Source organism: Myxine glutinosa, chromosome 3 (assembly GCF_964187855.1).
Source record: "Myxine glutinosa chromosome 3, kmMyxGlut1.1, whole genome shotgun sequence".
Taxonomy (NCBI): Eukaryota; Metazoa; Chordata; class Myxini; order Myxiniformes; family Myxinidae; genus Myxine; species Myxine glutinosa.
This window is the reverse complement of record NC_136263.1, coordinates 45,730,880-45,743,979: the sequence shown is the minus strand read 5'-3', so window position 1 is coordinate 45,743,979 and position 13,100 is coordinate 45,730,880. Positions and strand designations below refer to the sequence as shown.

Sequence of the window (13,100 nt, the reverse complement as noted above, 5' to 3'; positions counted from 1 at the left end):
AGGAGTTATTTAATTATTAGCGATTAATTCAGTACTTATTTAATTAATCAAATTTCCTTTCTCTTCTGACCATTAACTCAGGCACCTTTTGAGTTAGGAAGCTGATATTTGGACATGACAGTGACCAAGTGATGTGGCTATCAAGGATATTTTTGATTTATTGATTAATCATTTAATCGATTAATTATTTATTGATTAATCAATTAATTATTTAATTTTTTTTATTAATGACTTATTTAATTATATTTTTAAAAGATACATCTTCGGATGAAGCACTGGTGGTTTAGTTATGCTATTAGCTAATTGATTAAGAAAATATTTTGTGATAATCTTTTCTTGATTTTAATTATGCAATTAATCGATCAATTAGTGTACACCTCTCCCTCCCAATGCAGTTTCTATGAGCTGCACTGCGGTATTGCTGGGCGCCCCGGCAATGCCGCGCTGTAGGATATTTAATTATTTGGCATGGGAGCGTGGAATTTGAATGTATCTTGACTTGTCTTGTTTTGTATTTATTTATGCGAATGTGTACTTGTAAATAACTGTCATTAATTTTTAAAAGCTTAGGCACTATCGAGCGATTTTTTTTTTTAACTCCAAAAAAACGATCTTTTTTTTTTTCATAATTATTAATTTATTTTTTTTGGCATATAACGCTCCCAGGCACTCACTGATGAACCTCTGAAAGTTTGACGAAGGTCCGATCAGTCATCTGAGAAAAATGGCGACACAGACACACACAAACACACACACACACACACACACACACACACACACACACACACACACCAATAGCTCTCTTATATAGATTATCTCCTGTTTCCAGCAAGTGTCATACATTTTTTTTTCCTGAAGACATTGAAATACAAGTTATGTTTTGGCTATGGGAGTTTTAAAACAAGAAAATGAGATATTTTGATTCCACCACATACCTTTGCATATCCATCTGGTCTATGTACCTGTAATTCACCGTACCTCTCCTCCTTTTCCTTTTATTATCCTCATTCATGCACCTCGCGTGTGCAGAACCTGCCCTCATTCCCTCTCATTACCCCCTGCACTCTCCCGCAGAATCGGTGTGCAATGTGAGCTTGCATGGTAATGAGGGTGAAGTGGTCAGTCCCGGCTACCCTGGTAAATACCCAAACGGACAGGACTGCTACAGCCATATCAGCACCAAGCCTGGGACTCGCATCTCCCTCACATTCCAGTATGTGCCTCTCCAACACCACTGGCTTGATCATGTCGGTCCAGGTCTATATGGAGACTATCATTAACATGGCTTATGAACAACAATAATGATCTGCATAAGTTTAATGATTTGATGATTAAGAATTCCGTGCACACCGCTGAAGTTATGGCCCCACAAATGCTATAATTACCATGTGCGCATGAAGCTAAACTAAGGTTAAGCATTTGATTCATTTCTGTCTGTAAACATCAGTTTATGATTGAAGAACTATCAACCACTGACTTATGAATGGATCTTTGCTATTACCTGTAATTCTGTACAACAATAACTCACAGATGTGATTAATTCATGTAATTCTGTGTATCAGTTAAGTTTATTGTACTCATTACTCCATTGTACTCTCTCTTATAGCGCACTGTTCAATACACCTCCTCTGGTAACCAACTCTGTATGCTCGTGGTCATTCGTGTGTGTGTGCTCTTTGTGTACACTGCTCCTTTCCTATTCCATTTCCAGGCGCTGCATGACGTCATCGCCGGGCACCGAAGGGGGCCTGGCGATGACGTGTGCTGAAAGGGAGTACTCAGTTTTCACTCTGTTTTCTTGTTTGTCCGGGCGATATCTCAGCCATCCTTTGAGCTAGGGAGCTGAAATTTGGGCACAATAGTGAGGATGCTCTTTGGCAAAAACATACTTTTTATTTTTTGATTAAACAATTAATTGATGAATTATTATCGATTTATTAAGTACTTATTTATTTTCTTTCTCATCTGGGCAATATCTCAGGCACCTTTTGATCAAGGAAGCTGATATTTGGACATGACAATGACCAAGTGATGTGGCTATAAAGGGTATTTTTGATTTATTTATTAATTAAATAATCGATTATTTATTTAATTATTCGATGAATGACTTAATTAATTATTTTTTTAACGTTACAGATTCGGATGAAATGGTAGTGATTTATGTATTCTATTAGCCAATTGATTAACTATTTAATTTTTTCGTGATTATTATTTATTTATTTTCATTATTAATCATTTATTTATTTTCTTTCTCATCTGGGCAATATCTCAGGCACCTTTTAAGCTTGGAAGTTAATATTTGGACATGACAGTGACGAAGTGATGTGGCTATAAATGGTATTTTTGATTTATTGATTAATCAATCAACTTATGAATTATTTATTGATTAATCAATTAATCGATGTTTTTTTTTTTGATGAATCCATTGTTTAATTTTCAAAAAGCTACAGATTCGGATGAAACACTGGTGGTTTAGGTATGCTATTATCCAAATGATTAAGAAATTACTTAATTTATGATTGTTATTTATTTATTTTAATTACGCAACTGATCAATTAATCATTGCACACCTCTCCCTCCCAATGCCATCTATATGTGCTGCCAAGGGTGCCCAGCAATACCACGCGCTGGAGGATGTTATTTATTTATTTGGCATGGGGCGGTGTACTTTGAATGTATCTGTACTTGTTTCACTTCTTGTTTCCCATCCTTAAGCTCCATGAATGTGGAATCCAGATCCGGCTCTTGCCCTTACGACTATGTGGCTGTTTATGACGGCACCTCTACCGAGAGTTTGCAGGTATATAAACCTCAATACACATTATATACAGTGTATGAAACTGCTCCAATAATCTGTTCAATTCCTTTACTCCTGTGTTAACACCACTCACATAAATAGGACTACTGCATTATATATATATATATGGTCTTATTTCACCTTTAAAACATAATCTATTTTAGATTCAACAGAAGGAGCTTCAAAAGGCTTTTGCACCAGTTTAAAAAAACACAAAAAACTCCAATGAGGTCGTTAACCGTGATGGTATTTGATATCAACACATAGGCATACATTAACAAAGGACACCATGTGATCATTGAGGTAAATATCAGGGATGGGTGCAGGTGGGAGTGCCCGAGTTGTCCGTGATACTTTGATCACTCTTACTCCAAACACAATCGTTAATATCCACCAACTAATTCCAGCAGATGGGACACCTGGTTGAACGTACCTCCGAAGGATGATGCACTTTGTGATGCATGTATCATCACTCCCTGCCAATCACCAATGCAGCAGTTTATAGTCAGGCCGATAATGAAACCCAGGCTAGACAGCTCAAAAACAAGTGTGATACCTCTTCGCCATCCTGTGGTATGAATCACAAACTTCCTCCTGATTATATAACTCATATGGACGACGTGAAAGATGTTCTGCATGTTTTATCCATTCATTAAGCTGATTTCAGGTTCTCATCATACTCTTACATGCCCATCATGTCATAAAATAATTATTACTTTTTATATTCCACCTTAAAACTCTTCACAATTTCCTTTTGATGTTGTCGTTATTTCTCCCCCCCCCCCCCCCCCCTCCCCCTACCCTCTCACACACTGTAATTAAGGCCTCTCCTTCTCCTCACCAGCTGGGCAAGTTTTGTGGTTGGACGGCTCCACCCCCTGTGACGTCCACTGGACCCGCCCTTCTTGTATATTTCCACTCAGACTTCAGCCTTCGGGGGACCGGCTTCCGAGCCTCTCACGCGTCACTGTACACCTAGTGTAGCTGGATCCTCATTGGCTGGTTCATTCTTCAGGTTTCTATTTGCTCCATTAGTGTCACCTCCTTTATTTGCTGTCCTAGTGTACTACACCTGATATCTGTCATTCCTTTCACAGGTATCTCCATTTAACATTTTCCCTCCCATGGTGTTTCCTTCATTGTTTCCATACTCTGTTACCATTTTATCATTTATATCAACTTAATCAACAGCAGTGTGAGACACTAACAAAAGTTCCCTTAACATCGTCAACAACAAGAATGGAGCTGAATGTTTGTGACTTCTCCATGCCACAGAATGTGTTGTGAAAACAAAGATTTTACCTTGAGATAAAACAGGTGAATATTTGAAACAGGAAGCTACATATGAGCTTTTACAAATTTTAAAAACTCCACTAAAGTGCTAAATTTATATAAAACTCTTCATGTGAAAAGGAACATAATGATTTAGGAAGTGAGACAGATTTGACCCCATGACCTCTGTCACTTGAAATCCTTGAACTTTCATCCTCACAACGTTTTAAGTATGAAACATGGCCGTGGTTCTGATGTGAAACATCATTCTAGATACGAACGGAGTACCCAACCCACCACATGGCCATGGTTCTAATGTGAAACATCATTCTAGATACAAACAGAGTACCCAACCCACCACATGGCCATGGTTATAATGTGAAACATCATTCTAGATACGAACGGAGTACCCAATCCACCACATGGCCATGGTTATAATGTGAAACATCATTCGATATAGAACGGAGTACCCAACCCACCACATGGCCATGGTTCTAATGTGAAACATCATTCTAGATACAAACAGAGTACCCAACCCACCACATGGCCATGGTTATAATGTGAAACATCATTCTAGATACGAACGGAGTACCCAATCCACCACATGGCCATGGTTATAATGTGAAACATCATTCTAGATACGAACGGAGTACCCAATCCACCACATGGCCGTGGTTCTAATGTGAAACATCATTCTAGATACGAACGGAGTACTGAACCCACCACATGGCCATGGTTATAATGTGAAACATCATTCTAGATACGAACGGAGCACCCAATCCACCACATGGCCATGGTTATAATGTGAAACATCATTCTATATAGAACGGAGTACCCAATCCACCACATGGCCATGGTTCTTATGTGAAACATAATTCTAGATACGAACAGAGTACCCAACCCACCACATGGCCATGGTTCTAATGTGAAACATCATTCTAGATACGAACGGAGTACCCAACCCACCACAACCGTGGTTCTAATGTGAAACATCATTCTAGATACGAACGGAGTACCCAACCCACCACAACCGTGGTTCTAATGTGAAACATCATTCCATATAGAACGGAGTACCCAACCCACCACATGGCCATGGTTATAATGTGAAACATCATTCTAGATACGAACGGAGTACCCAACCCACCACAACCGTGGTTCTAATGTGAAACATCATTCCATATAGAACGGAGTACCCAACCCACCACATGGCCATGGTTATAATGTGAAACATCATTCTAGATACGAACGGAGTACTGAACCCACCACATGGCCATGGTTATAATGTGAAACATCATTCTAGATACGAACGGAGTACTGAACCCACCACATGGCCATGGTTCTAATGTGAAACATCATTCTAGATACGAACGGAGTACTGAACCCACCACATGGCCATGGTAATAATGTGAAACATCATTCTAGATACGAACGGAGTACCCAATCCACCACATGGCCGTGGTTCTAATGTGAAACATCATTCTAGATACGAACGGAGTACCCAATCCACCACATGGCCATGGTTATAATGTGAAACATCATTCTATATAGAACGGAGTACCCAATCCACCACATGGCCATGGTTCTTATGTGAAACATAATTCTAGATACGAACAGAGTACCCAACCCACCACATGGCCATGGTTATAATGTGAAACATCATTCTAGATACGAACGGAGTACCCAACCCACCACAACCGTGGTTCTAATGTGAAACATCATTCTAGATACGAACGGAGTACCCAACCCACCACATGGCCATGGTTCTAATGTGAAACATCATTCTAGATACGAACGGAGTACCCAACCCACCACAACCGTGGTTCTAATGTGAAACATCATTCCATATAGAACGGAGTACCCAACCCACCACATGGCCATGGTTATAATGTGAAACATCATTCTAGATACTGCTACGGATTCGGCACTAATTATTGTTGTTATTATTATTATTGTTGGTTCTCAGTATTATGGTTATTGTGGTTTAAGGAAAAGGGTTATTGTGGTTAAAAGGTTTAAAAGCGCTCATGATAAAAATGATGCCTGAAATCGGATAGTGCACCGGAAGAGGTCAAGCGAAGAAGAGGAAGAGGCATGGAGAGAAGTAAAAAGACGATCTTGGTTGAAGCTCTGGACCAAGCGGTCGAGCATACAGTGCGAGTGAACTTTGAGTCCTTGAAAGGAAGTTCGTGCAATAGGTGATATCGCCGGAGTGCTGTGGAGCCTGCATAGTCGGGTATCTGCATTGAGGTTCCAGTGTATCCTTGCCTCGAAGCCCCGGCTCGAGTGAAAGCCGTCCGCCATTTCGCCACGCGCGCTGCCTTCAGTGAAAAGGTTTTTGTCGCGTCGGCCGGGCATTATTCCCCAGTGGGTTCCCGGGGACGGCTGTGCCAGAAAGTGGGTTTTGAAGGATTATAAGGAGACTCGCTGATTGAATCGCAAATGTGTACGTCGGAGCGCGTCTTTGGGAGGTTTTCCATTCCACCGCTATTTTGCTGGGTGTTGGACCACGTGACCTCTGGGTTGCTTCGATGGTCCACGCCTCAATTGATTTTGATCGGACATTGATCCAACGATCTCTGGAGCGAATCGACTTCGCCTTGGAGGGGTGCAGAGACATTGGGGAAATGCCTTGGTTTTGGGTTAAAGGACTAGATAAGGTGGTACCCTCTTAAGAAAGTGATTGTAGGGTGAATTGCTATTATTATTTGTGTCGTGATTCCGGTGTGATTTATAATATATTATTGTTTGTTCATAACCCTTGGTGTGGTTTCATTATTGATTTGCTTGTTTCATTTGATGGTTTCATTGAGGGTTTCATTTTATTGATAGATTTCAACCAAGGATAACATATCTTTCTGCCGGGGACCCTCTTGGGGTTCAGAGGTTTACCGAGACCAGGGATAGGAGAGGCCCCGTAACAGAAATTGGGGGCTCGTCCAATTGATATTTGTGGGCTCAAAATTGGGTCTGCGTCCGGGATATAAAATTTCCTAAATTTAGTCCGGGAAAGAATTCCCTAACATTCCCAGAATTCCCAAAATTCCAACTTTTTCCAACATTCCAAAATTTTTCCAAACAACCCAATTTTTTTTTTCTTGTGTGAAGGTTAACAGGTCTTAACAGTAGTCACCATGGAGTTTGCCGCAGAGAAGTTTACAGTGACCCCTAGTGAAGCACAGTTCAGAGCGTTAGTAAAATCGGATCTCTTGAAATTGGCCAAACATTTTAGCTTGGATGTCCGAACTAATATGAGGAAGGCAGAGATGCAGACAGTGGTGATACAATCTATGGTGGGATTAGGAACATGGGAAGAGGTTGCCTGGGATTGGTTACCCGAGGAACCAGAAGAGGTGGAGCTCCCGAAACTGGAGTTGCAATTGCAGAGCGAGGAAAGAAGAGCCGCACAGGAACGAGAACTCCAGGAAAGGTTAAAAGCAGAGGAAAGGAAAGCAGAAGAGAGAAGAGAAGAGAAACAACCAGAGGAAAGGAGAATGGAACGAGAACTCCAGGAAAGGTTAAAAGCAGAGGAAAGGAAAGCAGAAAAGGAAAGAGCAGAACAGGAACGAGAACTCCAGGAAAGATTAAAAGCAGAGGGAAGGAAAGCAGAAGAGAGAAGAGAAGAGAAACAAGCAGAGGAAAGGAGAGTGGAAAGAGAACTCCAGGAAAGAAGAGAAAAGGAACAAGCAGAGGAAAGGAGAGCTGCAAAAGAACTCGAAGCAGAGGAGAGAAAAGCCGACAGGGAGTTAAAAGACCGTGAATTGGCGCGTCAGCAGGAAATTAAAGTCAAGGAGCTGGAGTTAAGGAGAGAACGGGGAGAGGTACCATCCCTGCTGACTGGTTCGACACCTAGCCAGAACACCTGGGATGTTGGCAGACATGTGAGGCTTGTTCCACCCTTCAATGAAAAGGAGGTAGCCAAGTTTTTTCCACACTTTGAGAAAGTGGCTCGACTGTTAAACTGGCCTGAGGAGTACTGGTCCATACTAGTGCAAAGTGTTCTGGTGGGTAAAGCTCAAGATATTTGTTCGACTTTACCGATTGACCAATGTGCAGATTATGAGGTATTGAAGAAACACATTCTCAAAGCCTATGAATTGGTCCCGGAAGCTTACCGGCAAAAATTCCGGAATGCCAGGAGGAGGGAGAGTGAGACCCATGTGGAGTTTGCCAGATTGAAAGAAACCATGTTTGATAGGTGGTGTGATTCAAAAGGAGTTGGGAAAGACTTCGAACTATTGCGACAATTGATCCTGGTGGAGGAATTCCAACAGTGTGTCCATGAGGACATTAAAGTACATCTGGAGGAAAGGAAAGTACCAAAGTTGTATGAGGCAGCAAACATGGCTGATGACTCTGCCTTAACCCACAGGATGGGGTTCCACAAACCTAACTTCTCGCCTAGACCTAGCCAGGGGAGCTATGGTACATCAGGGGTGGAGAACGAAACTTCATGGGGGCGACCTCGCGATGACTATGAGGACCACTCTGATACCACGACTCCTAGAAATCTGAAGACACCAGTTCCAAGGCAGACTTATCCTCCGGGGGGCTCGAGACAAACCATGAGGTTCTCCTCCGGGCCTACTTGCGCTTTTTGCCATAAAACTGGACACTTGATGTCCCACTGTTATGCTCTGGGAAAGGAAAATCAGGAGCGGAGTTTGACTAGTACAACTCCGAATGCAATGGCCAATGTGAGAAATCGCCCTCAAAAGAGTTACCAACCATTTATTTCAGAGGGGTTTGTGTCGCTGGATGGAGACTCGACCAACCAGAAACCGGTTAGCGTATTGAGGGACACAGGAGCACATCAATCTTTGATGCTTGAAGGCATTTTGCCCTTGTCAGAGGAGACGGCAACTGGTGATATTGTTCGTTTACAGGGGATTGGCGGCTGTGTTAGAGCTCCATTTCATGCCATCCATTTGGAGTCAGATTTGGTGTCAGGACCGGTCACCGTAGGTTTACAAGCCACTCTTCCTGTAGAGGGAGTATCTGTGGTTATCGGGAATGATTTGGCCGGTGGTCAAGTTTATGGTAACCCGATGGTTGTTAAAAAGCCCAGTAGGGAAAATAACACCACACTAGTTGGGGATGGCGACAAATTTAGCAAGTTATTTGTAGGGGGACTGAACTTCAAAACAAAGGAAGATGTTCTGGAGTCTGCCTTCAGCAAATATGGACCACTCTTGGAAGTGCTGCTGATAAAAGACAAGGAGACATAAAAGTCCAGAGGGTTTGGCTTTGTCACGTTTGAAAACTCAAAGGACGTCAGAGTGGCAGAAAAGGATCTGAATAACAAGGAGTTGGAAGGTCGGACCATAACAGTAAGGAAGGCATTTCCTAGGTGTCGAGGGGGCTACAGAGGAGGACCACGGAGTAGTAGTGGTGGTGGCCACAATCGATATTATTATGGAGGCTTCCAGAGTTATGGCAGCTCCCGAAGGAAGGATTATCAGAGCAGTGGCCGAGAAGGAGACCGCTATTCATGTGACTACCGTGACAAGTGGTCCAACCGGGATTGTTAGGAAAGTTAGAAAGAGTTGAAGCACTGAATGCTGCGGAGCAGCCGAGCCAAGATTCCTACACGGATCAACCGTGAACGCCGCGTTCCTAAAGGCGTCCATGCAGTGAACTTTCTGACACGGATTAACCGTGAACTCCACGTTCGTAAAGGCGTCCATGTAGTGAACTTTCCTGCATGGACTAACCGTGAACTCCACATTCCTAAAGGCGTCCATGTGGTGAATATGTCCAGGCCTCACCACCCAACCACCATGGAACCTGGCCCTCAGCTCGGCCTCCCAGAAAAAGTGCGACCGATTTGCTTGACTTTGGATTTTTGATCAACCCCTTAACCTTCATTCAAAAGAAACTAAAAGTAAAAATCAGAGGTTGATGAGATGGAGTTTGGCTTTGCAGGGGTAACTTGGAAATTGAACATGTAAAGGGCAGGGACAATGTCGTTGCTGATGCTTTGTCCAGAGTGAATTAACTTTGGAAATCTATGTAAGTTGTTCGAAGTTTTGTTGCTTTTTGGGGGGGAAATATTGATTATTGTTGCCCATGGGAATTGCTGATGTGGGTGGTGAGTTTACTTTTGTTGGTTTCAAGAATTTGCCGACAAAGAAAGTTTTCGCTGTGTTCAAACTTTCTTTCTTGAGGGGGGGGGGGAAGTGTTACGGATTCGGCACTAATTTATTGTTGTTATTATTATTATTGCTGGTTCTCAGTATTATGGTTATTGTGGTTTAAGGGAAAGAGTTATTGTGGTTAAAAGGTTTAAAAGCGCTCATGATAAAAATGATGCCGGAAATCGGACAGTGCACCGGAAGAGGTCGAGCGAAGAAGAGGAAGAGGCGTGGAGAGAAGAAAAAGACGATCTTGGTTGAAGCTCCATACCAAGCAGTCGAGCGTACAGTGCGAGTGAACTTTGAGTCCTTGAAAGGAAGTTCGTGCGATAGGTGATATCGCCCGGAGTGCTGTGGAGCCTGGGCAGTCGGGTATTTGCATTGAGGTTCCGGAGTATCCTTGCCTCGAAGCCCCGACTCGAGTGAAAGCCGTCCGCCATTTCGCCATGCGCGCTGCCTTCAGTGAAAAGGTTTTTGTCGCGTCGGCCGGGCATTATTCCCCGGTGGGTTGCCGGGGACGGCTGTGCCAGAAAGTGGGTTTTGGAGGATTATAAGGAGACTCGCTGATTGAACCGCAAACGTGTACGTTGGAGCGCGTCTTTGGGAGGTTTTCCATTCCACCGCTATTTTGCTGGGTGTTGGACCACGTGACCTCTGGGTTGCTTCGATGGTCCACGCCTCAATTGATTTTGATCGGACATTGATCCAACGATCGCTGGAGCGAATCGACTTGGCCTTGGAGGGGTGCAGAGACATTGGGGGAGTGCTGTGGGTTTGGGTTAAAGGACAAGATGAGGTGGTACCATCTTAAGATAGTGATTGTAGGGTGAATTGCTATTATTATTTGTGTCGTGATTCCGGTGTGATTTATAATATATTATTGTTTGTTCATAACCCTTGGTGTGGTTTCATTATTGATTTGCTTGTTTCATTTGATGGTTTCATTGAGGGTTTCATTATTGATTGATTTCAACCAAGGATAACGTATCTTTCTGCCGGGGACCCTCTCGGGGTTCAGAGGTTTACCGAGACCAGGGGATAGGGGAGGACCCCGTCACAGAAATTGGGGGCTCGTCCAATTGATATTTGTGGGCTCGAAATTGGGTCTGCGTCCAGGATATAAAATTTCCTAAATTTAGTCCGGGAAAGAATTCCCTAACATTCCCAGAATTCCTAAATTTCAAACTTTTTCCAACATTCCCAAATTTTTCCAAACAACAGAATTTATTTTTTTTACTTCTTGTGTGAAGGTTAACAGGTGTTAACAGTAGTCACCATGGAGTTTGACGCAGAGAAGTTTACAGTGACCCCTAGTGAAGCACAGTTCAGAGCGTCAGTAAAATCGGACCTCTTGAAATTGGCCAAACATTTTAGCTTGGATGTCTGAACTAATATGAGGAAGGCAGAGATGCAGACAGTGGTGATACAATCTATGGTGGGATTATGAGCATGGGAAGAGGTAGCCCGGGATTGGTTACCCGAGGAACCAGAAGAGGTGGAGCTCCGGAAACTGGAGTTGCAATTGCAGAGCGAGGAAAGAAGAGCGGCACAGGAACGAGAACTCCAGGAAAGGTTAAAAGCAGAGGAAAGGAAAGCAGAAGAGAGAAGTGAACAGAACAAGCAGAGGAAAGGAGAGTGGAACGAGAACTCCAGGAAAGGTTAAAAGCAGAGGAAACGAAAGCAGAAAAGGAAAGAGCAGAACAGGAACGAGAACTCCAGGAAAGATTAAAAGCAGGGGAAAGGAAAGCAGAAGAGAGAAGAGAAGAGTGACTGTGATTGTAGGGTGAATTGCTATTATTATTTGTGTCGTGATTCCGGTGTGATTTATAATATATTATTGTTTGTTCATAACCCTTGGTGTGGTTTCATTATTGATTTGATTGTTTCATTTGATGGTTTCATTGAGGGTTTCATTATTGATTGATTTCAACCATGGATAGCATATCTTTCTGCCGGGGACCCTCTCGGGGTTCGGAGGTTTACCGAGACCAGGGGATAGGGGAGGACCCCGTAACAATACTAACGGAGTACCCAACCCACCACATGGCCATGGTGCTAATGTGAAACATCATTCTCGATACGAACGGAGTACCCAACCCACCACATGGCCATGGTGCTAATGTGAAGCATCATTCTAGATACGAATGGAGTACCCAACCCACCACATGGCCATGGTTCTTATGTGAAACATCCTTCTAGACATGAACAGAGTACCCAACCCACCACATGGCCATGGTTCTTTTGTGAAACATCATTCTAGATATGAACGGAGTACCCAAACCACCACATGGCCATGGTTCTTATGTGAAACATCATTCTAGATACGAACGGAGTACCCAACCCACCACATGGCCATGGTTCTAATGTGAAACGTCATTCTAGATACGAACGGAGTACCCAACCCACCACATGGCCATGGTTCTAATGTGAACCATGGCCATGTACATACGTACACACTGCATACATGCATACCACAATACAGATTGCATACATACATACAATCATATTACATACATATATAAATGCACATTACATACGTATCACATACATACATATTACATACATACATATTACATACATACATGCATATTACATACATACCTACATGCATATTACATACATACTCACATGCATATTACATACATACATACATGCATATTGCACACATACATACACACATACATAGTCACGTGAAAAAGTAAGTGCACCCCATGTAAAGTTTTGACTTTTTCAACATATTTCAACATACAGCTATTTGATCTTCATTTCAACAATATTGATAGATAAAGGTGATATAATATAACAAATATCATGAAACATTTACATTTTGTAGTCCATTGTATAATTTTAATAAACATAAATGCAAATTTCGCATGTGGAAAAAGTAAGTACATCCCGAC

At 42.4% G+C, this 13,100-nt stretch overlaps 1 protein-coding gene across 1 annotated transcript in view; it reads left to right on the top strand.

Annotated features, from left to right (window-relative positions):
- The window catches only part of LOC137417238 (astacin-like metalloendopeptidase), a 31,320-nt gene extending 26,966 nt beyond the window's left edge, over positions 1 to 4,354 (top strand). The window contains exons 10-12 of the mRNA XM_078773977.1: positions 1,075 to 1,213; positions 2,716 to 2,800; positions 3,642 to 4,354. Coding sequence (XP_078630103.1) covers positions 1,075 to 1,213; positions 2,716 to 2,800; positions 3,642 to 3,776 — 359 coding nt within the window. The 3' untranslated portion in view covers positions 3,777 to 4,354. The remainder of the gene's footprint in view (positions 1 to 1,074; positions 1,214 to 2,715; positions 2,801 to 3,641) is intronic.
- Positions 4,355 to 13,100: the final 8,746 nt, after the last annotated feature.